Raw genomic sequence first — 27,588 nt, forward strand, 5'->3', positions numbered from 1 at the left:
TGCACGTTCTTTCAAATCAAACACACCCAGCATGATAAGAACAGCTATTACTCTAATATATGGGTTAGGTTTCTGATTGTGACCTTACTGGACTAATTTGAATAATCTGAAAACACATCATCTTGTTTTGGCAAAAACATTCCAGAAGGAACAGTCTACAGTAACGATACGGTCCACTAGAGAAAACCGGGTAAATTCTTGACCTCATTACAACCAGGAAGAGCCCATTGATGTCTACTATGAACTAGAGCAGATTTGTATAATTATTAACTCTCACGATGGTTTACTCATAAACACACCAGTAACCAGCAGGTTGTATGGCTTCAGACATGTGAGCAATAAAAAAATAGCTTTGAATGGTCATATTTTATGACAGGGGAATGTTTTGATATGCTTATGCATTAAAGGTTCTCATGAAAGTTCATATATGAGTGATTAATCTGTCCATTGCAGTGTGTGCATTCTGACTTCTTCTTTCAAAACATGGTCATTTGTCCATTACACTTGCACAGTCATACAGAAACTGAAAGCAAACCAGTGGAAAGAATTTTAAAAAAATGAGACAAGGAACAAAAGTTCGTTATTTTGTTCCAGCTGCGGTTAGAAATCTGGACAGGATACAACCTCAACAAACACAACAGCTGACAGTTTGAACCTCTAGATGGAATTTTTGACTAAAATCCTATGTCAGCGAAATGTGCCAAATGCCAAGCTTTAGTTCTGTATGGTATTATTCTAAAAGTACTAAAACTTTGATAACAGAAGAGAGATACATAAAAGTGTATTTGTAAAAGGTTTATTGCCTCGGCAGGTTTGAAGCAGAATTCATTTAAAAGTAAATGAAATTTAGTACAGTAAAAAAAAAAAAAAATATCCCATAGGGAGTACAATATTTCTTCCACATAAATGAAAATCAGCACAGGCTGAGGAAGACAATCCATTCAAGAGTAAATGTAAAGAAGCTTACATGGTGTGTGCTTAATAAATCATTGCAATACACATTTGAACTATAAAAAATAGTGATTAGAAAAGCCTTTTTAAGTATGAGACCACCAATGACTCAAATCAGAGAGGAATGGGCAAAATATATACTGCACATCCCCCACCTCTTACATCTGTTCTTGAAAGAATGAATAAACAGTTCCTACAAGGAGAATCTTGTCATCTTACAAACTGTAATGTTTACAGGATATATTCACAGTGTATTCACAATTCAGTGGTATAACAGTCCTACAACTGAAGACTGCACATTGCAACGATTGTCTGGACGCAGAACGCACCACTCTGCAATGCCCACATATGTGCTTAGGGCTAAGGCCTCGTATTGTCTGTGCTGTTGTAGAGGACCTTGTATTACAACATAGAAGTTAGTCCGTTATACTTTCAAGCAAGATCACACACTTTTGATCATAGGCTGCTGTGCTGGTAAATCAGTGTCCTATAGCAAAAAAGAAAAAAAGAATTCACAGTCAGGTTTTTGGAAATGTTTCAGGTACCATTGCTAAAACATGTCAACCACATGACCTGAAGCACCGCTCTGAAAATAGTGAGCTACTGGTGTAGATTTACTCGTAATTCAAGGAATACGGCGCCTTTGTCAAGTCAAACCTCAAAAGCTGTCATTCAAGGTCACGTTCTAAGATAAACGGAATGGAACAAAAATGTGCGTCAGGTGTCCTGTCGCACATTTTTAAAAGTGTTTTCAACTTAATATGGTGTCTCAAAAATGTGACACTCACAGATAACACGTTTAACATCGTAAAAGACATTTGTATAGTAGAGTGTGTTTACAGGCATCTGGTCTGAACGACCCCTTCGTTTTTTTATATAATAAATGAAATCATTTAGAAAGTATATATTTGCGATGATGTTTTATTTCATTTAATGACTAATCACAAAAAAATCAACGAAACATAATATATAGACAAAAACTGTTTACCGTGTTTGTCCGTTGTCTTCTTTTGACCAGTAGGATTAGAAGCACCAGCGCAACAGCGAGTATTAGCACTACCAGAATGGGAACACTAATAGAGACAGTGTTGTCAGCTTTGTCTCCAGAGAAGGTTTGTTGTCCACCGTCTTCCTTTTCAGACACTGGTTAAAGACAATGGCAATATATGAGAAATGATTGGCATCAATATCACACATTACAGATTACAAGCCCAACTTGTTATATATAAAATATCCACACAGGTAGAGGTTCTAAGGCAGTGGTTCTTAACCAGGAGGCCGGGGTCTCAGCAAACTTCCGAATAAGTCTTAAATATTTGATTTAGTCTTAAATGATTATATTTAGTCTTAAAATTATATTAACATAACATTTGAACTGCTGTTGTAGAGGAACCTCAGCATTTGTAACACCAGCTCTGAGCCTATAGCCTTATTTATACACTTTCACAATACAAGTCTGATACCATTCAACAGATAAGCTATTTTATTACTGCTGGCTGCACAGCAGGAGACGTCAGGAGGATGTTTTTTATATTGTGATAGGCAACTCTGTGGGGGCTACGACTTTCAGTTCTGCTGCAGTGGCAACACAACTTCCTTTGGTTGTCGTGAATGTTCTGCTTTTTAGCCGCTTTTTCCGACCTGTGAGTCTCTGACACGTTATCATCTAACCAAACATAATAGACTAAAGCTAAGCAGACTTTGAAAAGAGAAGCACAATGAAATTTTAAAAGAGGAAGAGGCTTGTTTCCTTTCAAGTTATTGCTACTGATTTGCTATAGGATAAATAAATTCAGTTTTAGTTAACTCACCTGTTAGATTAACTTCTAATGGGTTCCTCGACCAGATGTCGCCAGAAATATGGAATAGGGCATGACAGGTGTAAACTCCTGCATCCTCTGAAGAGATGTTGAGGATCATAAGGGAGCAGTCTGTTTTATCCTTTTCCAGGAAGAGTTCAGTCCTGTCAATGTAAGCCTGGTCTATATATTTCCTTTCTAGCGGATAACCATTCACTACTGTATCACCTCGCTGCCATACCAGACTACTCCCACTAGAACAGCCACATGGTAAAATGACGTTCTGTCCAACGATGCCAGTCGCATTAGTTTCCACTGCAGAACCATCTACAAGAATAGTAACATTCTCATCAAACAAAATTTGGAACACCAAATAAACACCAAAAAAAAAGAAGATAGGATTCTCTATAGGAACATCAGAAACTGTTTTACATTTCTTTGATACATGTAATTTTACATTTTAACTTTTTTTTAATGCAAATAATATATGCATATCTGTATGTGACAAGAGATCATCAATAAAAAAGTATGTTTTTTTATAGAATAGAGCAACATTTCAGGGTCCAGAAGGATTCAGTAAAGACTCACTGGGGATCAGCAGAAGTGTCAGCAATGCCAAGATCATCATGATTGTCCTGGAGGAGAGAGAGGCAGGTTTTGAAGCAGGCTATTTGCTGCTGGAAATTCCCAAATTCTCCAACAAACTACAAACAAGGCTAAATGTGCAGTGGTGGTAGTATACTAATACAGGATTATAAACATCTTTGTCCTGATGAGACACGGTGTTTTTTGTTAAAAGGAAAAAAAACGATGTATTAATCAATGTATTGGTGAAATTTATTAGGCAGCCAATTTCCCACAGGTCACAAGAGAAAAAGAGCCAAACAGCTTTTCCTAAAAATCCAGTCATCTGACATTGACTCTGGAATGTCCTGTGTGAATACAAAGCTCCCCAAACAATGTACTCGTGAAACGCACTTAAGGGTCCATGATCTGAGTCTCTAACGCATAAGTTGTGGACCACTAAAACTTTCAACTGCATGAAATTATTCAAAATCTATTTTATATATATCAAAAATATTAAATCTAACCTTTTGTTATAGCCTAACATATTGTGTATCAAACATATTAAAAATAAGATCGTTAAAGAAAAAGACAAGAAAAACAGTATCGTGCTGACCTTTAGATTATTTTTCCTCTGCAGAAGACACGCACGCATCCGATCACGGTGATTGAAGTCAAATCATGAATCACTCTGGAGTTTGTTTCAGTTAAGACTCGCCTACTAGGCTACATCCCACACACAGATTACAACGCTGCTGGGCGTGGCTGAGTTCATGTAGAAGCAGTCATCTGAGCGTGTTGACCTAGAATTTTATGGGTTGGTGATTGGCTAATTTTCACCTGGATCTGCACATGCAAATTGACTTGTTTGTGGGCAGCGATTTTAGGTGGGAAAAACCCAGACAGGACAAGAGAAACAAGTTGTCCAATGCATTGTTCTGTAAATTCCATAAGATGGCGCTAGAGGGCTTTAAATTCCCTTTCTGTGCCTTATTCATTTTTTCTCTTGGCTTTAATACTGTTATTGCCCAGAAAATAAAGTTCATTGACCCTATTAATTATAGAAGGCAGGGTTACTAATTTGGGTAATACTTTGGGTATTGTTTATGTTCCAAAAGTGAATGAAGTTCAAATATATATTTATACTGAGGAGGCAACACATTTTCTGTGAACAGAAGATTGAAATTCTAGGCCTATAAAATAACACATGCTATACATTTTTTAAAAATATTTATTCATAATAATCACTTCAGCAAAAGGTGTATCATTTCATTAAAACATTTCAAGTAGCATATAACAACTCATTATTTCTGATTTAGTATCTGAACATACTAATTTCAAAAATGCATATTTCAAAAATGAATCAAAATTGGCCTACATAAAATGAAAGCTCTGAAATCTATACATTTGCAATGAAATTTAAAAATGATTGTGTTGCTGTGCCAGATGCCTCTGGTTCACATGTGTGCCTTTGCTAAACGTGCCAGTTTGGATATGTAGAACAGAGAGAAGAATGAATAAAGTGAAAACACACAAGTACAACATTATAAAACAACAAATCTACATACATGAAGACTTTGTGTAGCCTATACATTTTTACATATGCTATTTTTGAATCTACAATGGTCATCTAAACTCTGGAAACAAGGTTATATACATATTTTATTTTTATTTTTCGTCATACATTTAATTTAAAAACAATTATATAATTGTTTTAAAAGTAAATGTAAGAAATTATGTCTACTGTGAAGTAACAGTTCATCATTTTCAACAGTCATATTTTTTGTTGCTTTGGTTCCATGGTCATTTTTACACACTTTTAAGAGTTCTTCCAAGCTTTTTCTTTGACCTCATTTTGGGGTGGTTTTGAGGTTACAAAAACTGAATGAAATCATTCAGTGGCTTTGCTTATTTCTATAGGCCTATTTATTTGGTGTAACGTGTCGGTTTAGGTAGCCTATAAGTAAATAGCCTAATTACTTCGTTCAAACCTAAACCGGAACGTTACACCAAAATTATGCAATAGTAGAGATTCAACTCTCAAACATGCTTTGCGATTGTGTCTGCTTTGCTGTTCAATCATCCCTGTGTGTTGATGATGTATCGGTCGAATTCTGCGGTTTCCTCACTGACCACCACCTTCAATCTATCTGACTCCCTTCTCTTCCACACTCTCCTCTCTCCAGACGTGTGGTCAGCTGACTTTCACTGGAGCAGCTGTGTGCAGTCGCGCATTCTCACAAAGCACAGCCCAGCATAGACGATAGGGGAACACGGAGCTGAAAAATCGCGACAGAAAAACCCTGAACCTCTCAGGACATTTATCCATCAGGACGTGCTGCGCTTGGGAACACGGCCATGGATATGGACCGTACGGTATTCCTGCTGTCAATACTGACGACTTTGTCGCTCGCCATCGAGGTAAGAATAGTGATTGTGTGTAATGGAGACGTAGCTTGATTCTCCTCCATACTTTAAATGACGGCCTGGGAGCGAAGGGGAGGAAAAACGCAAAGCTAGAGCATGACACGGATGCAGACAGACATTTGAGCGCGACGTGATTGTCAGCTGCGTATTCCTGCACGATCATACTTCTCTCTAATGCAGTTGCCAGTTGGGTTTCTTTTCCATCGGTGTTTTAGATCAATTAAAAAGTGTTGGGTGGAGGCTCCTGGTGCAGGCAGGATCGCCACTAATATTAGGCACAGCGGGCGAACTGTAGCGCATGAAAGTGATACATAAGACGCGCATCATTCTAGCATCTTAAGTAGCATTGTTTTAATACCTGATGGTAATTTGCACACCTTCATATAAAACATTAGCATCACATTCGAAGGTGAAACGTGGCATTGAAACATGCTATAATGAAGAATTGCACTGTGGAAAACGCTGATATGGCGATTGTATGCTGCTGTGCCTGTAATGTTTTTTTTCTATGTTAGAGCAAATGTGGAACGGAGGAATATGAACTCATGTCATACAGATGCGTCTGGTGGAATCATGTAAACATCAGTGACTGACAGCTCTTTGTCAAGGGGACATGTGTTAAAGAGCGCATTCTCTCACCACCTGCAGTTTGCCTATAGACCTTTTATTTACACGATAAAAGAAAATAAATTTAAAACCTGTGGCAGGTTTGCAAGATTGCAGAGCTCCATTTTGGGCGAATAAATGCTGTGGCAGCAATATATCCGACGGCCCTCCTGAGCCAGCATCAGAGGACAACGCTCATTCCTCTGCGGCGCCTTTTGCGCATCTATTATTCATACATGTCTTTATGAAGGAATTTGCTTTGTTATAGCCTAGGCGTGATTGTTAAAATGCGTAAATGATGTAGGACTTGTTCATGGTGGAGAGATTTTGTGAGGAATATTAGGCCTACAAAAAGATGTTAGTTGACAGAAGCAAGATGGCGTCCGTGAACTGCGGCGTTTCATTTTTTTTTTTTTTTTTTTTTTTTTTTTATCTCGTTAAGGCAAAATCTCCTATATGGATAGATAAACTTTCTCACTCCCACAAACACACTGCAATACATGTTCTTTTAATGCACAGATTATTTTAATGGTGGTACTTGAATATGGAGCTTATTGACACCTGGTAGTCACTTTACACATAGGGATATTTTATCTACATAGTTTTCTGTAATACTGTCTACATGTAGATGTGGTGTTGTTAGTGTTCTTTTAAAATATGGTAGCCTATAATGGTACCAATATCAGGGTGAAAATAATGTAGAGCCTTAAGGGGCGTGACTCCCAGATTACAAATAGGATATTTCAACATTATTTAAAAATTAATCATAACATTTTAGTTACAAATCAGCTGTATTTTCGCAGGATAACAAAAAAAAAATGTACCTAATGTTATGGTTCCCATCTGGTTATTTTGTTTCCTAACATTATAGGAACTTTTTTTTTTTTTTAGGTAACGCTATTTGTTTTAATAACCATAAACTAATGTTTCTAGAACACTCTGGGAACCAAAAATTGTAAGCTGGGATAATTAAAGCTCTGTTCAGTAGCCTATTAGATCAGCAAAAAAAATAACAGGTTCTGTCATTGTTTTTCCACATTATTATTGATTCACAATCACAATTATGTCACAACAACTGTTTAAACTCATGTTTGTGGGTCTTATTTCATGTGTGTTAGCTCAGAGGTCATCTGCTGCTGCTGTATTCCTAAACATTGACTAAATTAATCTCAGTTATATTGATTTTATTGGGTCTTCAAAATTAAATGAATAAGTGTGGATTTTTGTGATGTAGGCATGTCAAATGACAAAGTTGTGAACCAAAAAGTTACAAATTGACCCTTGTACCATTCAGAGTGCAAATTATATAATGACTTACACTGGCCTAAAGCTTTTTTCATTAAAAGGTGTCATTTGTAGGTAATGTGCCAAAACAAGCTCTGAGAGTTTGTGTTGTCACCTCTTTACTGGTCACCATGTTTTTCCTGAAATGTCCCTTTGCTTATTTTGTGTATAATTGGTAAATCTGTTTTCGGTTAGCCTCCATCTGAAAAGGGCTTTCTTTGTTTGACTGGGAAATATCAGTGAAACATGTAAACATGGTCGGTTTTAGATTGTTTTTGAGTGGTACAAAAACTACCTCATTGATTTTTGACAGCCTTTAAGATTAAGCCAGAGCTGAATGACTGTTGAAAGCTGCACATTTTCATTTTGCACTAATGTGGATGCTGAACTGCTATGACAACCTGGCTGAGACACTATTTTGGTACACTGTTATCCACAGATGATTAGCTTTCACTAGTGGCTCAGTGGCTGTGTCAGTGTTAAAGTATTTCTTATATCATACATTGATGGTAATGATCTCATGTAAAACAATCTATAGCTGAAATTTTGCAGCTTATTGCAGTAGTTAAGACCATTTTATGTCTAACACATGGTTTTCCTAAAGAGTTAGCCTAACTACTGTAGTGCGGCCAGCATAATTACAGTATTCTGTTTTTAAATTGCCCTACAGCATAGAGATGTTTTATTGCACTATAACCACCAAGCCATTTGTTAAAAGGTTAGAAAGAAAAACATTATGGACAGAGTCTATCTATCATCCTATCTATCTATCTATCTATCTATCTATCTATCTATCTATCTATCTATCTATCTATCTATCTATCTATCCATCCATCTGTTAGGGGTGTAACGACGATACCCTCATGTCACGATTCGATACATATCACGATACGATATTATTGCGATACTCCAAGACATATGGTAAAAGGTTAACAAGAAAATGTACTGTTGATTAAAATGTTAAATTTGATATTACATTGTGGGTGTAAATGAATAGGTTTGGACTTGGTGCTGGTAACCCAATGCAGAGGACAATGGTGACACCAGAATAAACAAATATTCATCATTCTGAAGGTGAAAGTACAGAATTATTTTAGACGAATATTTGCACTTTGTCACTGACTAAAATAATGTTTTTACTGGTAACATAAGACAGTTGGCATTATCAGAACCCACACATATTCCCCCATTGCACTGAATTATACATTATATTTAATATTATACATAGTAGTTTAATGTAGTACTGACACTAAAACTCAGTTTTTTTCTCACATAGCCTTGTAATTTTCATTTTGGGTGAACTATACTGAATACAGATTGTCATTATCCACAATACATATTTTTGTATTGAGATATATTGTGACACAATATATTGTTACACCCCTTCTATCTATCTATCTATCTATCTATCTATCTATCTATCTATCTATCTATCTATCTATCTATCTATCTATCTATCTATGTCTTATTAAGCCATCGTCTTAATGAGACAGATGCATCTTTCAGACAGCTGGCTACAGCAGCACTTCCACTGTTTGTTACCCAGGACAAAAGAGGGGAAACACAACAGTCCCATAATCCCTCACGCTCAGTTGAACAGACAGGGTGGGTCTGGTTGTAAGGAACCTTTGTGACTCACTGGGTCGAGGCCAGGCCAAAGACACACAAAAGAGGTCCACCATTATTCTCTCTCTCACTGACTATGAATTGAGTGTCTTCTGCAAATATGTTTTCCTTCGTGTCATTTTCAGGACCAAACTCTTACTTTATCTCTCCCTTTCTATCTTATTTTTTTTTTAATCTTCCCACCCACTTCAAAGAGATTAGATTGTATTCGAGGCTTTTAACCCTGAACTGAATAAGGCAGTAATGTTTGATATTGTAGGCTACGTTACATAACTGGTATTGTGGCTCTAAAAGATTAATGTTTGTTTACAAGTATCAGAGAGTTTTCACTCTCATGGTTTCAGTTGAGTTGCTTGTAGCTTTACAATTTAGTTTAGCCAAAAAGAGTGAAATTATTTTGATTATTCATTTTGATTTAGTATGGAAAACAAATCCTCCATAGTTATCATAGTTATATATTTCTATGTTGAAAATGAAGATAAATGTATACTAACTATACCATTTAAATGTTTGGGTAGGATTAAGTTTTAAGAAATTTAAGATTTTATTCAACAAGGATACATCCAAAAATCTAACTGACCCAAACTTTTGAATGGTAGTGTGTAGGTGTATACATATTTATATAGTATTAAATATTTTATTGAATACCAGGAGATGTTTTCTAACACTTGCTTACCCGCTAAAAGCTTTGGTATAATTTGAACACTGCTAGCAAGGAGGACCACAAAAACAGCAACAACAGCATAAATAAAGCCAGCAAACAGTACAGCAATAACCTGATAACAGTCGCTACATAATTTATTCACTCCATACACAGTGCATTCTGAGAACTCAAAACCCAACATTGTTCAATATGAAACTGTTTATCCAGTCGACTTTCTGTTTGGCTAGTTAGGGCAACATTTGGTGCAATATTGTTCGTCGTACGTGTTTGTATGTAGATTCAAAGTAATTTCCTTGTATCTGTATGTCCCTGTCTGAACCCCACAAAACATGTTTCTTGGACATTATAATGTTTAGTGCTCTAAATAGATGGGCAAACCTGCTGTTATATATATATATATATCTATACCGCACATAAACTATTTGTTGAATTGTTTAATTCTTGTGCTTCCCCACACATTTGCAGTTTTTCCTCTTTTCATTGTCATCCTGTCTCTGTTATCGAATTAATTAAATGATAGGCTGCTTACTTAATCAGGTTAATCACAGTTGATTGTATACATCAATATTTGCTGAGAAAACCCACCACATGAAGACATCTGAAGATCATAGGCTTATGTGATAATGGTTCCTCATGTTCCTGCTGATTGTGCTGTTGGCAGGTGCCATCAGATGACTCAGTGGGCTTGTTGGCGGAGCCCCAGGTGGCCATGTTCTGTGGGAAACTCAACATGCATATCAACGTCCAGAGTGGCAAGTGGGAGCCGGATCCAACTGGCACCAAGAGCTGCATCGGCACTAAAGAGGGCATCCTTCAGTACTGCCAAGAGGTAATGAGAGAGAAAAAAGATATAAAACCAGACGAGCAAATATAACGAGTTCTGCTGCTGTGTCAGTGTTAGTTGTCAATAGCAAGCTTACACACATTGTAAAACATTGTATCGGGATTACTTTAGGAGTTAAAGTCAATTATATAATGACAATCACAGTATATAATAGGAGGCTGCTGAGTATTACATAAGCATGTCACGTTCTATTTAGTGGTCGACTGATATAAGTTTGTCAATGGCTGATGCTGTTATTTGGGTAGCAGTGTGGCCGATAGCCAATGTAATGCCAGTATACTCTACCGTTCAAAGGTTTGGTTTCAGTGAAAAAGTCTTTATGACAGTAAAGACATTTGTAATGTTACAAAGATTTCTATTTCAAATAAGTGCTGTTCTACTGAATAGAGAATCCTCAAAAAAAACATGTTTCACAGTTTCCACAAAAATATTAGGCAGCAAAACAGTTTTCAACATGATAATAATACGAAATGTTTATTCAAATGATTTCTGAAGGATCATGTGACACTGAAGACTGGAGTAATGACTGCTGAAAATATATTAAAATTGAATTTTAAATTTTGTAATAATATTTCACAATATTACTGATTATTATTTTTGATCAAATAAATGCGGCCTTGGTGAGCATAAGAGATTCTTTCAGAAACATTAAAAAATCTTACTGACCCCAAACCTTTGAATTGTAGTGTATGTTTGCAAATGAGTACATAGTACAAACAAAAATCTGACATCAAATGTTTATTTTACTAAATATATTCTAATAAATTTAGTCAGAAAAAATATTTCTGAAATCTTAACTGACCCTTTTTACGCATTCATGGTCTTATTGTGCAAAGATACATTTTGCAACTAAATATGTTCAGCCATGAAGTTTGAGTTTTGGCTGTAAGACAATATGTGAAAACAAACAGTTGTTTTTAGGATTAATTTTAATTAATTAATGCCAGCTTGTGATGGTGATGAGGGGGAAAATTGCTTAGTTTTTTTTTTTAAATCACAATTATTTAGTTAAAGGGGTCCTATTATGCCCTTTTACAAAGTCTTGATTTTGTTTTTGGGTTGTACTAGAATATGCTTTCATGCTTGATTGTTAAAAAAAAAAAAACACTTTATTTTTCACATATTTTACATTATTACAGCTCCTCTCTACTAGTCTGTCCTGAACGCATTTAGTTCCAGTTTCGATGAAGCCCCTCCTTCCGAAATGCGAAATGTGATGTGATTGGTTAGCTGGCCCAGTGTGTTGTGATTGGCAGCGTTTAGCTGCATTTTATCGGGAAATGTCCCAACCCTCCATATCCACGAGTTCTGCTCTAGTGTAAATATAAAGGATGGCGTCAATTTCAAACCCGATTCAGACCCTGACAATGTTAACAACAAGAGGAGCATCCAGAACTGATTTCAAGCACAGATTTCACAGGTCGTTTCACCAGGAGTGGTACATTATGTTTTTCTTGTACATGATAGGTACGATGTTATGCACCATTTAATCATGATATTTGTCAGAAAACTATGGTCAGACAAACAGTAATCGTTCACAAAAACATAGTTTATTTCCCTAAGGGGCGGTGAACAGCCTTACAAAAGCGAGAGCTTACAAAAGCTATAGTAAACAACCCTATATCAACACTAATGTTGGCTAACAGGCAAACGTAGCACACATAAAACTTATAATTAGAACTATAGAATTATATTTCTAGTCAATAGAATATGTAACTACAAATAAGAAGACATACTTATAAGTTGTCATCCACAAACAACGTATTGTCCCGACAAGGTGGAAACGGAGCAGCATTTGTGTGTAGGCTGCATCGTGGTACTGGAAGCTGTTCTTCGTAAAATGTGCAGCGCACAGATAAATATCAGGACTATAATGTTCAGGAACAGTGTTTAAAATAAATTTGACCCATTCTAAGTTCGTCAGCCTTAGGAAGGTCAAACAAATGAGTTGTGAAAAAGCGTCTCTTTGACATAGCAGCAGCTTATCCAGGCCTCATCCGCTTTTCTGCGTATTCCGTGGGCGGGTATTATTTAAATGAGGAACATTATGACTTCATAAAGCCCTGAAAAATCATGTTGTAGTCCAAACGAGCCATTTGTTGTAGTTCTTTGGAAAGTGGATTCTGTTAAATAAAATAACTCCCTTTGGAGTGGACTTTCAGCTTTGTAAACTTGCAGATTTTTTTATGCTTAAACAGCAACATTACACACTAACTAAAGTTGAAAAGCATAATAGGACCCCTTTAATCCTGAGATAATAAGAAAAAAATATATATGTTGCAATCTTTCATTGAAATTTATTTTGCTTCACCTCTGAAACGACTTTTCTGTTTTGGATGATGCTACCAACCCCTCAAATGTTTCTACATTCTGATATATTCCACCTCCTTTTCACCATCCAAGCACTTACCAATGGATAAAATCAAGATCCCTCATCCTGTCTCATTGAATATCCTGTTTCACTTGAAAATAGGTCAGGTTATGCAAGTAAAATGAATTGCAAATGGCTTTTCTGTTGACCTCAACAACAGCTGGTAATTTGTACACTGTCTTGACTCCCACAGGTATACCCAGACCTCCAGATCACTAACGTAGTGGAGGCCAACCAGCCCATCAGCATCCAAAACTGGTGCAAAATGGGTCGCCGCCAGTGCCGCAGTCACGCGCACATTGTGGTCCCCTACCGCTGCTTGGGTACATATTAGTGTTTTACATTAAAGTATCCTTCAATGTGATGATTACATCAGTACTCTGCCACTCCTCAGGTTTTAACCTGGATTTGTGGAACATTAAACTAATGCTTTTAGCGTGGCTGTTGTGTGATTTCCTATCATCCTTCCACATCCGATAAGATGAGATTCATCAAAACATGACGTTTGCTCAGGATATTTTCAGCTGCAAGTTACATATCAGCAAAAATCTATTTGAGCACCTGATGAGCAAATGTTTGTGTGTTTTTTTTAGTTGGGGAGTTTGTAAGCGACGCCCTCCTGGTCCCAGACAAGTGCAAGTTCCTGCACCAGGAGCGAATGGACATGTGCGAGAGTCATCTGCACTGGCACACGGTGGCCAAAGAGGTCAGAGGTCACACCACATGACATTTACTGTACTCTTTCACAAAGTTATAAAACCATACACAGCTGTAATCTGTGCCAGAAAAAGCCGGATCCAGATCAGGCACCTCCAGAACTGAATTTAGTTCCTATTTGAGTAAATCCCCATTTGAAAAGAAATGTTTGCTTTTTATTTTTGCTTTAATGTTTAATATAAAATGATATCCCCAGACATGCATGTTAAATAATGGTGTAGGCAGATTATGATTGAATAGGATGTATAATTCATCTCTATCTAACCCACGAGAGCATTCTACTTATAGCTCTATGATGACTCAGCGCCTTATACCTCTCTTGCTTTCGTTCTCACTCACACTTTCCCTGTGGCTGCCCCTCTGCAGTCCTGCGGTGATCGTTCCATGAATCTCCATGACTACGGCATGCTGCTGCCGTGCGGCATCGACCGTTTCCGTGGTGTAGAGTTTGTGTGCTGCCCCATGGAGGAGCACAAGGAGTTAGACAGCGAGGAGCAGGAGGAGGCCAACTCAGATGTGTGGTGGGGCGGCGCAGAGGCCGAGTATACCGACAGCAGGTACACACACACACAAGTGGTATTATTGACACTTCGTTCTGAGACCACTTGTGAACGTGTTTATTTTGAACAACTTTTTTATAGAAATTATATTATCAGAATAAATAATTATAATATTTTTGCAATTTATTATGTCCACCCTTTGCTTTCATGACAGAAGCACTCTAGCTGCATGATTATTATGTTCTCCAGCATGATTTGAGAAAGATGAAAAGCATCCCATATTGGGTCAAAATATATGTTACATAAATGTTGTAAAAAGTACTAAATATTTTCAATTTATAAATGTATTGCTAATGTAATGCAAAATATATTGCAAAATGTACTTAACCCTCTGGTGCTGCTTGCATGGCGGTCAAAAATTCCTTTTTTTTATTTAAACAAAATTAATGTACTATATTTTAGTTCAATAATGTTTTTTATTTAATATTTTGTGTTTTTGGGGGGATTTTATGGTACTAAATTATATTTGTAGAATAGTTATGAACCATGAATGCATAGACCTGAAAATGAAATTTACTGTCGTAAATCTTGAATGTTTTGGATCACAGTCTTAAGTTTGGTCTTTTTTTAAAGAATCTTGAATGTTGGTAGATTATTGCTGATGTGAAAAAAAGTTTCAAAAAGTGAAACAAAAAAAAAAGTTATAAAGTTCAAGTTTATTATTATGAACAATGCATACAAATACTATTTTTAAATTTTATATGAAATATATATTTTCCAAAACATGTTTTACTCTAAAACTGTGAGAAAATCCATAAATCTAAACAAGCTGTGTTCCAAATTTGTGCTTGATATCTCAAAAAATTAGCTTTCAGTAACATTTGGTTTAGGCGTAGTACCAAATGTTTCCACTAGATGAAATTTGCTTCACATTTGTTTCCAATGCGGTATTTTTTTACTACGAACAGTACAATTCAAGTCAAGTCACATTTATATATATAGCGCTTTTTACAATACAGAAAGCAGCTTTAGAGATAACAGGTTTGTGATGCAACAGAGTTTGTTTCCAGAAGAAAATAGCGTCACAGTCCAGCTTAAGTAAGCTCAGTGATGTTTCATTTTTGTTGTAAAAAAGTTATTAATTTAGTTCATTTACATATATAGCCGCTCTGGAGAAACTAGCTTAGCTCAGTTCAGTTCTCATATAATGGTGTCAATGCAGGCAGATCAATATTATTGTTGAATATTAAATTAAATGTTAAATTTAATGTCCCCAACTAAGCAAGCCAAAAGCCAATGGCAACAAAGGTGAAAAAAGGCGACAAAGGTGACAGTGGCAAGGAACCAAAACTCCATCAGGTGGCAGAATGGAGAAATGGAGTACAAGTGTGACTATTTTTTCAGGACCATTTAACCCTGTCGAATCATGTCCATGGTTTTATTTTGTGTTCACATAGCAAGTGCTAAAACCTTTACCAAGTTTTGTACCATTCTGATGAAGTAAAAAAGAAAATCAGCACCAGAGGGTTAAAAGGGCAAGAAAAAGGGTAAATGCAAAATGTTTTTTAAGTGTAAATAAAAAACATACATATAGCAAAAATATTGTGTCCCACCTTTTCAATATAGTCTCAGACTTTAATATGCCGTGAACTTCATACATTTTTGCATCACAGCGTGCTGAGAGAGCAGACCCCGACCAAACCTGAGCCCGCTGTGACTGAGGATGATGAGGATATCAACAATGAGGAAGAGGAAGTATGGGACAACGATGAAGATGGTGACGGTGAAGATGATGAAGACGAGGAAGATGACGATGAAGACACAACCGACGAACAAGACACCAGCGAGCAGACCTCCAACGTTGCAATGACAACCACCACCACTACCACAACAGAGTCTATAGAGGAGGTTGTGCGAGGTGAGATTTGTGTATGCTTAAGTGTACATTTCAGTGGTACATTTCAGTATTCAAATGTGAAAAAACACCCTTACAAGACATGTTTGAGAGAATGCACCAAAAGATACCCAAAACTGGAGCAAAATGTTACATTTAAACAAATCAAAGAGTGTCTCTTCTCCATTAGCGGTGTGCTGGGCCCCTGCTCGGTTGGGGCCATGCCATGACAAGATTCCCCGTTGGTATTTTGTGGTGGAGATGGGCCGATGCGCCCCCTTCATCTTTGGGGGCTGTGGGGGCAACCGCAATAACTTTGAATCAGAGGAGTACTGCATGGCTGTCTGCAGCAGCAGTGTGTGTAAGTCCAGACGACTCCTGAGAGGAAGTTCACCTCTCTGCTAACCAGCACATCGTCTCTCTCTCACCTTCTTTGCTTCATTCGTGCTAAACTCACAAGCTCAGCAGATGGCTTGATGCTTTAGCCCGCATGGATTACAGGTCTCTGTGAGGTGACTGTACAGGCACAGCGCCTAGTTCCTTTAGTTTAACCTCCTGCTGTCTTGTCTGAGCACACTGGAACTTTTCTGAAACTCTCCATCTTCGTTTCCTGAATCTACAGCACCATGTTAAATGAAATAATATTGTTTTAATATTCAAATCCGGATTGTAAGTGATAAGTAAAAACACGGGGCATAGGGATGAGTGGCGTCAGATTTGCTTGTTTTGATCCTTTTTTGATGACACTTAAGTTTTTAACACAAGTGTTGCATAATGTGAAGCTGTTTTAGCACTGATGCCAGTCTTATCATACATATCTTAACCTTTGTGCATCAAGTTTCAAATAAAAAAGGACATTATAAAATAAAATGTTCAAGTGAGATTCGTAAAGTATTTAATTAACTGAATTATTCATAAATAGGCATACATGCATTGTTATTTAATATATGAATATTTCTTGCTTATTTCTTATATTATCGATGTGATTTAACATTACTCATACCTCCCGTCCCTTAACTGGATACCGTAAAATAATACAAAGACCATGTTTTTTTATTGTATTGTCTTTGCTAGCTGTATGCAAAAACAAAGACAGCGCTACCAGTGTAGTTTAATTCATGCACAAGTAAATCTTATGAGCCTGTTTGTTTAATGAATTGTTCAAAAAGCATTTGCAGAATTACATCTGACTTAATTACTGAACTGCATGTTATCAGATCAAATACAGATTTTAAAATTTCGAGAGAAAATATAGTAGCAGTTATAGAGTCAATAGTAGCAATAAAATCTATATATTTCCCAAAACAGCTTTATTTATATAGTGCTTTATACAATACAGATTGTTTTGTAGTAAATATTAATTATTAGTAAGTGGTTATTAAGGTATTGTTTAATAGAATATGTTCGTAGGAGAATATATTTATTTATTAAAGCAATTATTCTTCATGATGGGCAATGTTTTCCATACTGTACTACGGTTTCGTGTTTGCTTTTTTTGAGTTTCAGCCACTACAGATTTTGAGTAGATACTGACATATTTGATAGCATGGATGTTTGTTTGTGCTTTTGTCTGTTTTTTAAGCACCTGCATGTCAGTGGGTGTATTTCTTAACCTGCTGAACACTGCACTTCTGTATGTACCCTCCCCCATTCTCTCTCTCCGTTTGTGTTTATCTCTGTGTGTGGGCCAGTGATGGAGCTGTAGTCGGCCTCTGGTCAGACCAGTCTGCGGCAGTGGTTCAGTGGGCGGTTTACGCTCGATTAAGCACAATGCTGGACGCTGTGGGAGAGTGACAGCGGAGCAGCCCTCATTCTGACAGGGCATATTCCTCACAGCCAGTCTGGCTGCTCCCGCATGCTCGCTGTCAGAAAGTGTCACAGCAGCTTCAAAACACACCCATAGAAATACAGCTCTCACACCCCCACACACTTACAGCGGCTCAAAAAAGTATTTGGACACTTATTCCACAATTAAAAATGTCACCGCATTACAAATTATCAAATCAAATGGCATTTATTTTAAAGAGAGCTCAAGCACACTTTTAAAAAAAAATCACTGAAGGACATGTTAGGTTTAAAATGGTAAAACAATAGACAAACTGTTCAAAATTAAGATAAAAGTATTGTATACTTAGTGAAACATGTCTTCATGTCTTTTTTAAAATGTCTTTATAAACTGTTTACTCTTTGGGGCTGTTTAAACGACACCGTTTTCAACTAAAAATGTAAAAATTTGTATGCGTTTTGGCCGTTCATTTACACGGCAGCAGCGTTTTGGGTGCCTGAAAGTGCTAGATTTTGAAAACGGGTTTCAAAGTGCGAGTTTTTGAAAACGGTCTCTGTGTAAACAACAAAAACGCGAATCTCTGAAAACGATGACACCATGCACGTGTATTACGTGTTCAGTCTATAGTGTTTCATCGCCACCTAATGGCCTGGCAGCAGAATACAGGGTTTTCAGTCGTTTTCGTGGATCCGTGTGAATGGGGATCGTTTTGACAATGGTGTCATCTGTACGCGGAAAACTCAAAGGATAAACTTCTCCGTTTTAAGAATATCGTTGTCGTGTAGACGTACCCTAAAATACCAGGTCTTATTTTGCATTATTAATTGATGCACATTATTTCAAAGTTCTGCAACAAAGTCTAGCATAATTTGTGTGCATATGCCTCATATTTGATATTTTCTACTTCATGCAGTGACATTCATTTATTTTCTTCAGTGTTTTAAGTGTCAAAACACTTTTTGGGGTCACTGTATATACATAGATCTACCATACTGGATGATTTTCCAGCATGAAAACTCTTTTAACTCTTTGAGCATACCTAAAACATGCATTATAGCAACCTTTGGCAATAGTAATCTCACACAAATGTTTCTGACTTTGCTAACCAATTTTAACCTGCATCGGAACTAGCTGTTATTTCCCTGGAGTCTTCACTCTCTTTGCCGAAAGGAAGATTCTCTGGCTCACATTTATCTGTTTTTTGACACTCGCTGAACAAGACTTCTCACTCTCTCTAGTGCCAACCATGGCCCCGAGCCCTGCTGATGCTGTGGATCGTTACCTGGAAGCTCCAGGAGATGTGAATGAGCATACCCGCTTCCAGAAAGCAAAGGAGAGCCTGGAGGCCAAACACAGAGAGAAAATGTCAGAGGTGGGAACCTGAGTAGAGTGGTATAATGCAGTTATAGCAGTGGGGCAAAGTTCTCTTACAAAAACAGTGTGGTGGTAGTAGGGCTGGGCAACAGAACTAAAAAACATTTTCTCTTTTTTATAGGATTATATAGGATCACATTTATGTGTATGTATGTATGTATATATATATATATATATATATATATATATATATATATATATATATATATATATATACATACACTGTATATATATATATATATATATATATATAATGTATATATATATACTGTATGTATATTATATATGTATATATATATATATACACTCACCTAAAGGATTACTAGGAACACCTGTTCAATTTCTCATTAATGCAATTATCTAATCAACCAATCACATGACAGTTGCTTCAATGCATTTAGGGGTGTGGTCCTGGTCAAGACAATCTCCTGAACTCCAAACTGAATGTCAGAATGGGAAAGAAAGGTGATATAAGCAATTTTGAGCGTGGCATGGTTGTTGGTGCCAGAGGGGCCGGTCTGAGTATTTCACAATCTGCTCAGTTACTGGGATTTTCACGCACAACCATTTCTAGGGTTTACAAAGAATGGTGTGAAAAGGGAAAAACATCCAGTATGCGGCAGTCCTGTGGGCGAAAATGCCTTGTTGATGCTAGAGGTCAGAGGAGAATGGGCCGACTGATTCAAGCTGATAGAAGAGCAACTTTGACTGAAATAACCACTCGTTACAACCGAGGTATGCAGCAAAGCATTTGTGAAGCCACAACACGCACAACCTTGAGGCGGATGGGCTACAACAGCAGAAGACCCCACCGGGTACCACTCATCTCCACTACAAATAGGAAAAAGAGGCTACAAATTTGCACGAGCTCACCAAAATTGGACAGTTGAAGACTGGAAAAATGTTGCCTGGTCTGATGAGTCTCGATATCTGTTGAGACATTCAGATGGTAGAGTCAGAATTTGGCTTAAACAGAATGAGAACATGGATCCATCATGCCTTGTTACCACTGTGCAGGCTGGTGGTGATGGTGTAATGGTGTGGGGGATGTTTTCTTGGCACACTTTAGGCCCCTTAGTGCCAATTGGGCATCGTTTAAATGCCACGGCCTACCTGAGCATTGTTTCTGACCATGTCCATCCCTTTATGACCACCATGTACCCATCCTCTGATGGCTACTTCCAGCAGGATAATGCACCATGTCACAAAGCTCGAATCATTTCAAATTGGTTTCTTGAACATGACAATGAGTTCACTGTACTAAAATGGCCCCCACAGTCACCAGATCTCAACCCAATAGAGCATCTTTGGGATGTGGTGGAACGGGAGTTTCCTGCCCTGGATGTGCATCCCACAAATCTCCATCAAATGCAAGATGCTATCCTATCAATATGGGCCAACATTTCTAAAGAATGCTTTCAGCACCTTGTTGAATCAATGCCACGTAGAATTAAGGCAGCTCTGAAGGCGAAAGGGGGTCAAACACAGTATTAGTATGGTGTTCCTAATAATCCTTTAGGTGAATGTATATATATGTGTGTGTATATATATATATATATATATATATACACATAGCAGGTATCAGTACCAACTAACATTATGAAAATACAAACATTTTCATGAATCCGTAAAAATTTATGTCAGCGCAGCTGTACGAATGATTTACACAAAAATGTGTTCTGCTTGTGTTTCATGAATGAGGCCCAATGAACAGAAGAAAACACAGAGCTTAAATACACTGAACAAACCAATCAACTAAATGAAGATCAGGTGCAAACACTAATCAAACCATAAGTAACCATAGAAACTAACTAGAAGAGGGAAAAAGGAACAAAGGAAACACATCAAACATGACATAATCCTGACAATTGTACAATTACAATGTTTAATGCAGGAAAAACATATATATTTTACTGAAACATTTAAAGAATGAAAAATGAGATTGCTGAATTAAAAAAAACATGAGATTGCTGAATCAGAGTTTTGATTTAGTTCAGTGAAAGTAAAAGTTTGAAGTGAATTATGACCATTTAATTGGTATGTTATTGTTTGTTAAAACCTTAAAAGTATAATTATGTATGTCAATGCAATTTTAAAGATATTATTATTTTAAAAAAGCATTAAATGTTTTATCTCAAAAATAGTTTAAGTAAATGTAGTATTTAATTAGAAACAATTATTAATATTTTTTATTTAAATATTTATAAATGAATATAAAAAAATGATGTCATATTATAATATCATATATTATTTATATTTTACCATTGTACATAACCAAAATAATTTTTTCTCCTGTCTTTTCATCCCTCTTATCTCTCTTCAGGTAATGAGAGAATGGGAGGAGGCAGAGAGACAGGCAAAGAATCTTCCTCGTGCTGATAAGAAGACCATAATTCAGGTAAGCTTAATAAATGTGAATAGGATATGTTGGCTGATGATTCATAAGCAGTGAACGGCAGAACATAAACATAGTTTATTGTTAATATAATCTAGCGGTTTGTGAACCTGTTATATAAAAGCACTTAGCGGGGTTACGGTCCAAGTGCATTCAGATTTAGTAGCACAGCATACAGTTTCCATTAAAGCGGAGGGGGGATTCTCAAGCGGACTGAAAGGCACAGTATTTTATTCTTCGGGATTAATAAAAGGCTTCTGGATTAATGTTTATTCGTGTTTCTATAGCGCTTCCAGGAGAAGGTGGAGGCGTTGGAGAAAGAAGCGGCCGGGGAAAGACAGCAGCTGGTAGAAACCCACATGGCACGAGTGGAAGCTCTGCTGAACGACCGTCGCCGTCAGGCTCTGGAAAGCTACCTTAGCGCCCTTCAATCGGACCAGCCTCGGGTATACGCACACAACCATGCTGCTCAACCACTAACAAAATGGCTTACACATGTTGTTTACAATGTTGTTACAAGTTTTCTCCTGTGTCCCGTCTCGTACAGCCTCGGCAGGTTCTCAGTCTGTTGAAGAAGTACATACGAGCGGAGCAGAAAGACAGGCAGCACACCCTCAAACACTTTGAGCATGTGCGGGAGGTGGATCCGAAGAAGGCGTCCCAGATTCGACCATTTGTAAGCTTTTGTCAAGGTTGTTCTTTCCTACTTAATATATAAAATGTGTAGACACTTCAAACTTCAGTTTGACCCCTTGTGCTCATAGGTGATGACCCACCTGCGTGTTATTGAGGAACGCATGAACCAATCCTTGGGGTATCTCTACAAGGTGCCACAAGTGGCTAATGAAATCCAGGACCAAGTGGGTGAGTGTGAAGTGCTTTATTTAGTGTTGAGTTCACTGTCATATCATTTTGGGAACAAGTTTCAAACTTGGGTCTACTGAAACTTTCTCAGCACTGCTGATTCAGCGTGACCAGGCGGAAGTCACCCAACAGCTGTCATCTCTTCAGAGTAAGATGAGGGTTAGCTACGGGAACGACGCCCTGATGCCGGACCTGCCTGACAGCACCACCACCCTGGACATCCTGCCACCAGAGCAGGACGGCCTGGGCTTCATCCACCCCGAAAGCTTCAACCAGGCCAACACTGACAACCATGGTAAACATGAACACATTCAATGCTGGAACTGAACCGCAAAACTTTAAAAGGCCCATTTTCATGAAAAGTATATACATATTGAGTAACCAATCATATACAACTATACACCGGCATTCAAAAATGTGGTTTTTTTATGTATCATGGTTTCTACAAAAAATATAAAGCAGCACAACCATTTCCAACATTGATAATAATAAGAAATGTTTCTTGAGTGCAAAATCAGCATATTAGAATGATTTCTGAAGGATCATGTTACACTGAAAATGATGTTTTCCCATCACAGCAATAAATTACATTTTAAAATATATATACAATTATTTATTTTTTTTCTCAATATTACAGTTTTTAAATGCAGCCTTGGTGAGAAAAAGAGATATTTTTAAAAACATTAATCTTGCCCACCCAAAACTTTTTGAACGGTAGTGTAAATAATCAAACGCTGGATTTAAAAGAGGCTGAGCGGCTTTTTTGTCTTGCTCAGTTGAACCCGTAGATGCCCGTCCAATTCCAGATAGGGGTCTGCCTACGAGACCTGGTGAGTGTCTACTTATTATTTTCAGCAATTGCTTTGTTTAGTTGCTTTGTTAATTATGAAACTGAACTGAATCAACATATTTAGTTCATATGTAACAACACTTTTTACAGCTTCTTTACAGCAGAATTTGAATTTGTCTCATATTGTTAACTCATAAGTTATTTTCCTATTTAAAGGCACACTATGCAGTTTCCGTTTTTCTCAAACAGCGACCCCTAGAGTCGCTGTGGAGTACTTGTATTTAACATTACTGACGTAAATACCACTCACGCAGAGCCGTCTCTGCACTCTTCCGAGCGCGCTTTCTTCATTTTCTTCTTTGACTCTGCCATGATTCACGTCTGAAATGTGTGCTAGTGTCTTCCATAGAGGCTTCTTCATATGTTTAATATCACATATCTAATGAATATGTTCATATGTGTGTATTTTTAAGAGATTCCAAAGGTTCGGCTGGATATTGAAGAAAGACACAATGCTGGTTATGATGTTCGTGACAAGAGACTGGTACAACAATTTACACACATATTTCACTAAACATGCATACATACAGACAAAATATCTATATGTATCTAATATTTCACATGCAATAATTAATTGATGTGTTTGTGTCGAATCAGATGTTCCTTGCAGAAGACATGGGCTCTAATAAGGGGGCTATCATTGGACTGATGGTGGGTGGAGTCGTGATTGCTACTGTCATTGTAATCACCCTTGTTATGCTCAGGAAGAAGCAGTACACTTCCATTCACCATGGAGTTATTGAGGTGAGAAACATGTTCAGATATCTTTACATGACAATTTTGTGATTTGCAAACTTGGAAATGTCATTGAAATAATAAGAAAAGTATTTAAAAGTCTTTAATGAACTTTCTGTTGCCTACACTAAAATATTTCATTAGCTAGAAATCTGCTATTTCAAAATGTAGTCTTTTTTAAAGTTCACTTGATCATATAATCAGAGATGAAAAGGGGCGACAACTGACGCCGTGTCTGTGACGCTTCACAACGTCACAACAGAAAAACTAGCATGTTTAATATTTTTTCGGTTCCCCCGCAACGGGTTCCGTCACATACGTGACTTTGACCAATAGGAGCACAGAAGCTCTTCTGAACACACCTCTCAAACATGCCGAAACAAAAGAAAGACGATGGTATTTGTGCTGCTATGTGGAATTATGTAATGGAGGAAAGGTTTGTGGAGCTATGGCAACAATACGGCAAAAAAGTGAAAAAGATAAATGCTGGCGAACGATAGGCGAACACGTTTAGTGCATTTATTTTATTTTTACTACTTGCTAAAAAAATTTAAATAATTAAATTCTACCTCAAGTTTGCTTTGGAGGATTGACAGCCCATACTGTAATCTTTGTGCAATCCAGTAACGTGTCCACTGTCAGGTTTTCTTTTTTTGTGAGGGGCTTTTCTGACGACAAGACAGCCAGTGCGACGACTGGTCAGAAAGCAACGTGTAGTCTGAAAGACATAATCTGACAGAGTGACAAATATGTTGTGTAGTCTGAATCCAGGATTAGGTACCTTAACCTACCTTCCTCCAATGACATTCCTCCAGCATTCCTCATTCTCCCCTTCTACAGCTTTAGACCTACATTTGTCATCCAATGTATTTTTCATATTCCCCCCTGAGTAATACATAGAATGACAAATGTAGACCTAAAAATGGAGAAGGGGAGGAGGAGGGAGGCTGGAGAAATGTCATTGGAAGGTAGGACAAGTTACTGCTCATATAGTCTGTGACAGCAGAAGCTCTGGACTCCATAGCAGCTTTCATTGGCCAAGGACCACCCAGAGGCCATCTGACTGACATTTAAAGCAACCAATTAAACCAAGTTTATTTTGTTCTGCATCATGTTTAGGGGTAGCCTGGGTTTCCCCATGCTTCCTTGGCGCAGCGCGATTTTATTCACGCTGCTAGGCAGCCTGGACACCATGGACCAGATTTTCCCCTCAAAAAGGGAACCAATCACAGAACGGGGAGGGAGCAGCAAGACGATGACGACGTCTATGCGACACACCGAAGCAGTTTGTTTATATCTATGGATCCAACATGGCAGCAGACGCGAAGTTGCCTTTCGATGCAGCCTTAGATAGTGTTCTAAGTAGTTTAGAACGCAAGTTTATTTCGTCTTCTTCCTCGTCGAATTTCTGTCGCTCTACATACGTCATCTGGTATAATTGAAACGATTGGCTATGAGCTACATACAGGCGCATTTGATAGACATTCGTAGCGCCCAATAAACGGCTCTGGGCATTCGTAAACCACGCCTCAAATACGAGAAAATGAACATGTGGTTCCCAGACCACGTCTCAATGAGACGAGGTCTGACGTTAGCCAGGCTAGCTTAGGGGCGTGAAAATGTAACATCAATGTCCCTACAATAACAGACCGGTGTGTAAAACTCTTGGACGTATTTTAAAAAGTCTATGCTTCGAACTTTACATATTTCACATACTTCACATACTCACAATCAAGCGTTTAGTTGATCCTGATTACTCGTTGTCAGTTGTAAACACATCCATGAGGGGGTTTGGCATCGCGGCATCTTTGTTTCCATGTTTTTTTAAATAAAAACTGAAAATATAAAAATAAAGGCTAGTTCATAATATTAATAAATACTTTAATAGTATATAAAAATACTACAAGAACACTGCTGGGAATGAAAAAAACGCATTTAATGACCACCATATTTTTTAAATATCTCAGGTTGACGCAGCGGTGACCCCTGAGGAACGCCATCTTACTAAGATGCAGCAGAACGGCTACGAGAACCCCACCTACAAGTTCTTCGAGCAGATGCAGAACTGAAGAACCACTTCAAATCCCCGCACTCCCCCTCACCAACACCATCAGCACCATCACACCACTGCATCAGGACAGAGAATGCAGACTGATCCCTCATACACACTGTTGATCAGCTCTGTCACCATGGAGATGAGTGGCTTCCATCACCTGACCATTTCATCCAATCGAATGAGCGCTCAATCGGTTTGCACAGAAAAGTGATGTATCATTGCTGCCCATTCAGCCATCTGTCAGTACGACGGTCCATCTGTGCGTTCACATGCTTGTCCGTCACAGCATTGTGTGGTGAATGATGCGTCTTCTGCTCTGTTCTCTTCACCCATGCATGCTTTCCTTCTGACTTACCCATGGTTCTCTAATTCACAGGGGTTTTTTTTTTTTCTCTCATGTGAGCATTTTTGTTCCCCTCCAGAAATTTCTTTAAGCACTTACGCCTCCTCTTTTGTTTGCACGTTTCCTTCCTCTTTCGCCCTCCTTCCTTTTTCCTTGGCACTCAGATGATGCGGTGCTGTGTTTGGCTACATGAGGCTCCAAACGCAAACTACCAGATGCAGAATAATGTACTCATCAATAAACTTTCCATTCAGGTTTTTCTTTTCTGTAAAAAAAAAAAAAAACATTAAAAAAATACACATTAAAAAACAAAGTTAAAAGTAAAAAAAAAAAAAAACATAAGCAATGAATGTTTTTATTTTATGTGTAATATGTATTGAATTAAGGCAGAAGCTAGCTGTATCTATGTAGTGCATGGAAATTTTAACAGAGAGATGGTTTCTGGATCCAAACACAGGCTTTGACCTCTCTCACATGTAGAGATTTTAGCTGGATTGTACATTTTATTGTCTTCTTGTGATCACATTTTAAATAAGTGAAAAAAGAAATCTGCTTGGCTACATTGTCACAGGGACATGCTTTAACTGAAGTGTGCTTTTTCTTTCTTTTGGACCATGCCACGCACACTTAAAGGGTTGCATGGGGCTGGAAAAAAGATGTATGTATTGTATTATGAAGTGTAATATTAGCCCACGTTTTGGTTTGTTAATGTTCTACGCACTCTGCATTTTTTTTAAGGGTCTAACTACACCCTTTTTGCCTCATGAAGTTTTATTCCACGTCGGGATTTGGTATGGGGCCGGGATTAGGGAAAGGAGGTATGAAGTGGTGGAAATTTGCTTCAGAAATAGCCACCATTTTTTTGTTTGTGTGATTTTTGTCCCACTATCCCCTCTTTGTATTCCCCCAGTGTCTGTGATATTCACGAACACATTTTG

At 37.6% G+C, this 27,588-nt stretch overlaps 2 protein-coding genes across 3 annotated transcripts; one reads left to right on the forward strand and one right to left on the reverse strand.

Annotated features, from left to right (window-relative positions):
• Positions 1-780: 780 nt before the first annotated feature.
• On the reverse strand, positions 781-4,159 carry LOC307163976 (uncharacterized protein). The gene is made up of 5 exons (XM_079880323.1): positions 3,931-4,159; positions 3,339-3,385; positions 2,763-3,077; positions 1,940-2,094; positions 781-1,438 (listed from the first exon to the last, which is right to left on the reverse strand). The coding sequence occupies exons 2-5, from the start codon at positions 3,376-3,378 to the stop codon at positions 1,394-1,396; spliced, it is 555 nt and encodes a 184-aa protein (XP_079736449.1). The 5' UTR covers positions 3,379-3,385; positions 3,931-4,159; the 3' UTR covers positions 781-1,393.
• A 1,172-nt stretch (positions 4,160-5,331) lies between these two features.
• On the forward strand, positions 5,332-26,947 carry appb (amyloid beta (A4) precursor protein b). 2 transcript variants are annotated; one of them, XM_079882044.1, is made up of 17 exons: positions 5,332-5,735; positions 10,583-10,750; positions 13,330-13,459; positions 13,730-13,842; positions 14,220-14,410; positions 16,027-16,271; positions 16,438-16,608; positions 19,272-19,405; positions 21,731-21,805; positions 22,090-22,248; positions 22,350-22,478; positions 22,567-22,666; positions 22,758-22,961; positions 23,443-23,496; positions 23,930-24,000; positions 24,114-24,260; positions 26,219-26,947. In XM_079882044.1, exons 1-17 carry the CDS (start codon positions 5,673-5,675, stop codon positions 26,318-26,320), a joined length of 2,256 nt encoding a protein of 751 aa, XP_079738170.1. In that variant the 5' UTR covers positions 5,332-5,672; the 3' UTR covers positions 26,321-26,947. The 2 variants fall into 2 exon arrangements, with proteins under 2 accessions (XP_079738170.1, XP_079738171.1); XM_079882045.1 differs by lacking the exon at positions 16,438-16,608 and having other exon boundaries at positions 5,424-5,735.
• Positions 26,948-27,588: the final 641 nt, after the last annotated feature.

The sequence above is a fragment of the Squalius cephalus genome (assembly GCF_949319135.1).
Source record: "Squalius cephalus genome assembly, chromosome: 9".
NCBI lineage: Eukaryota > Metazoa > Chordata > Actinopteri > Cypriniformes > Leuciscidae > Squalius > Squalius cephalus.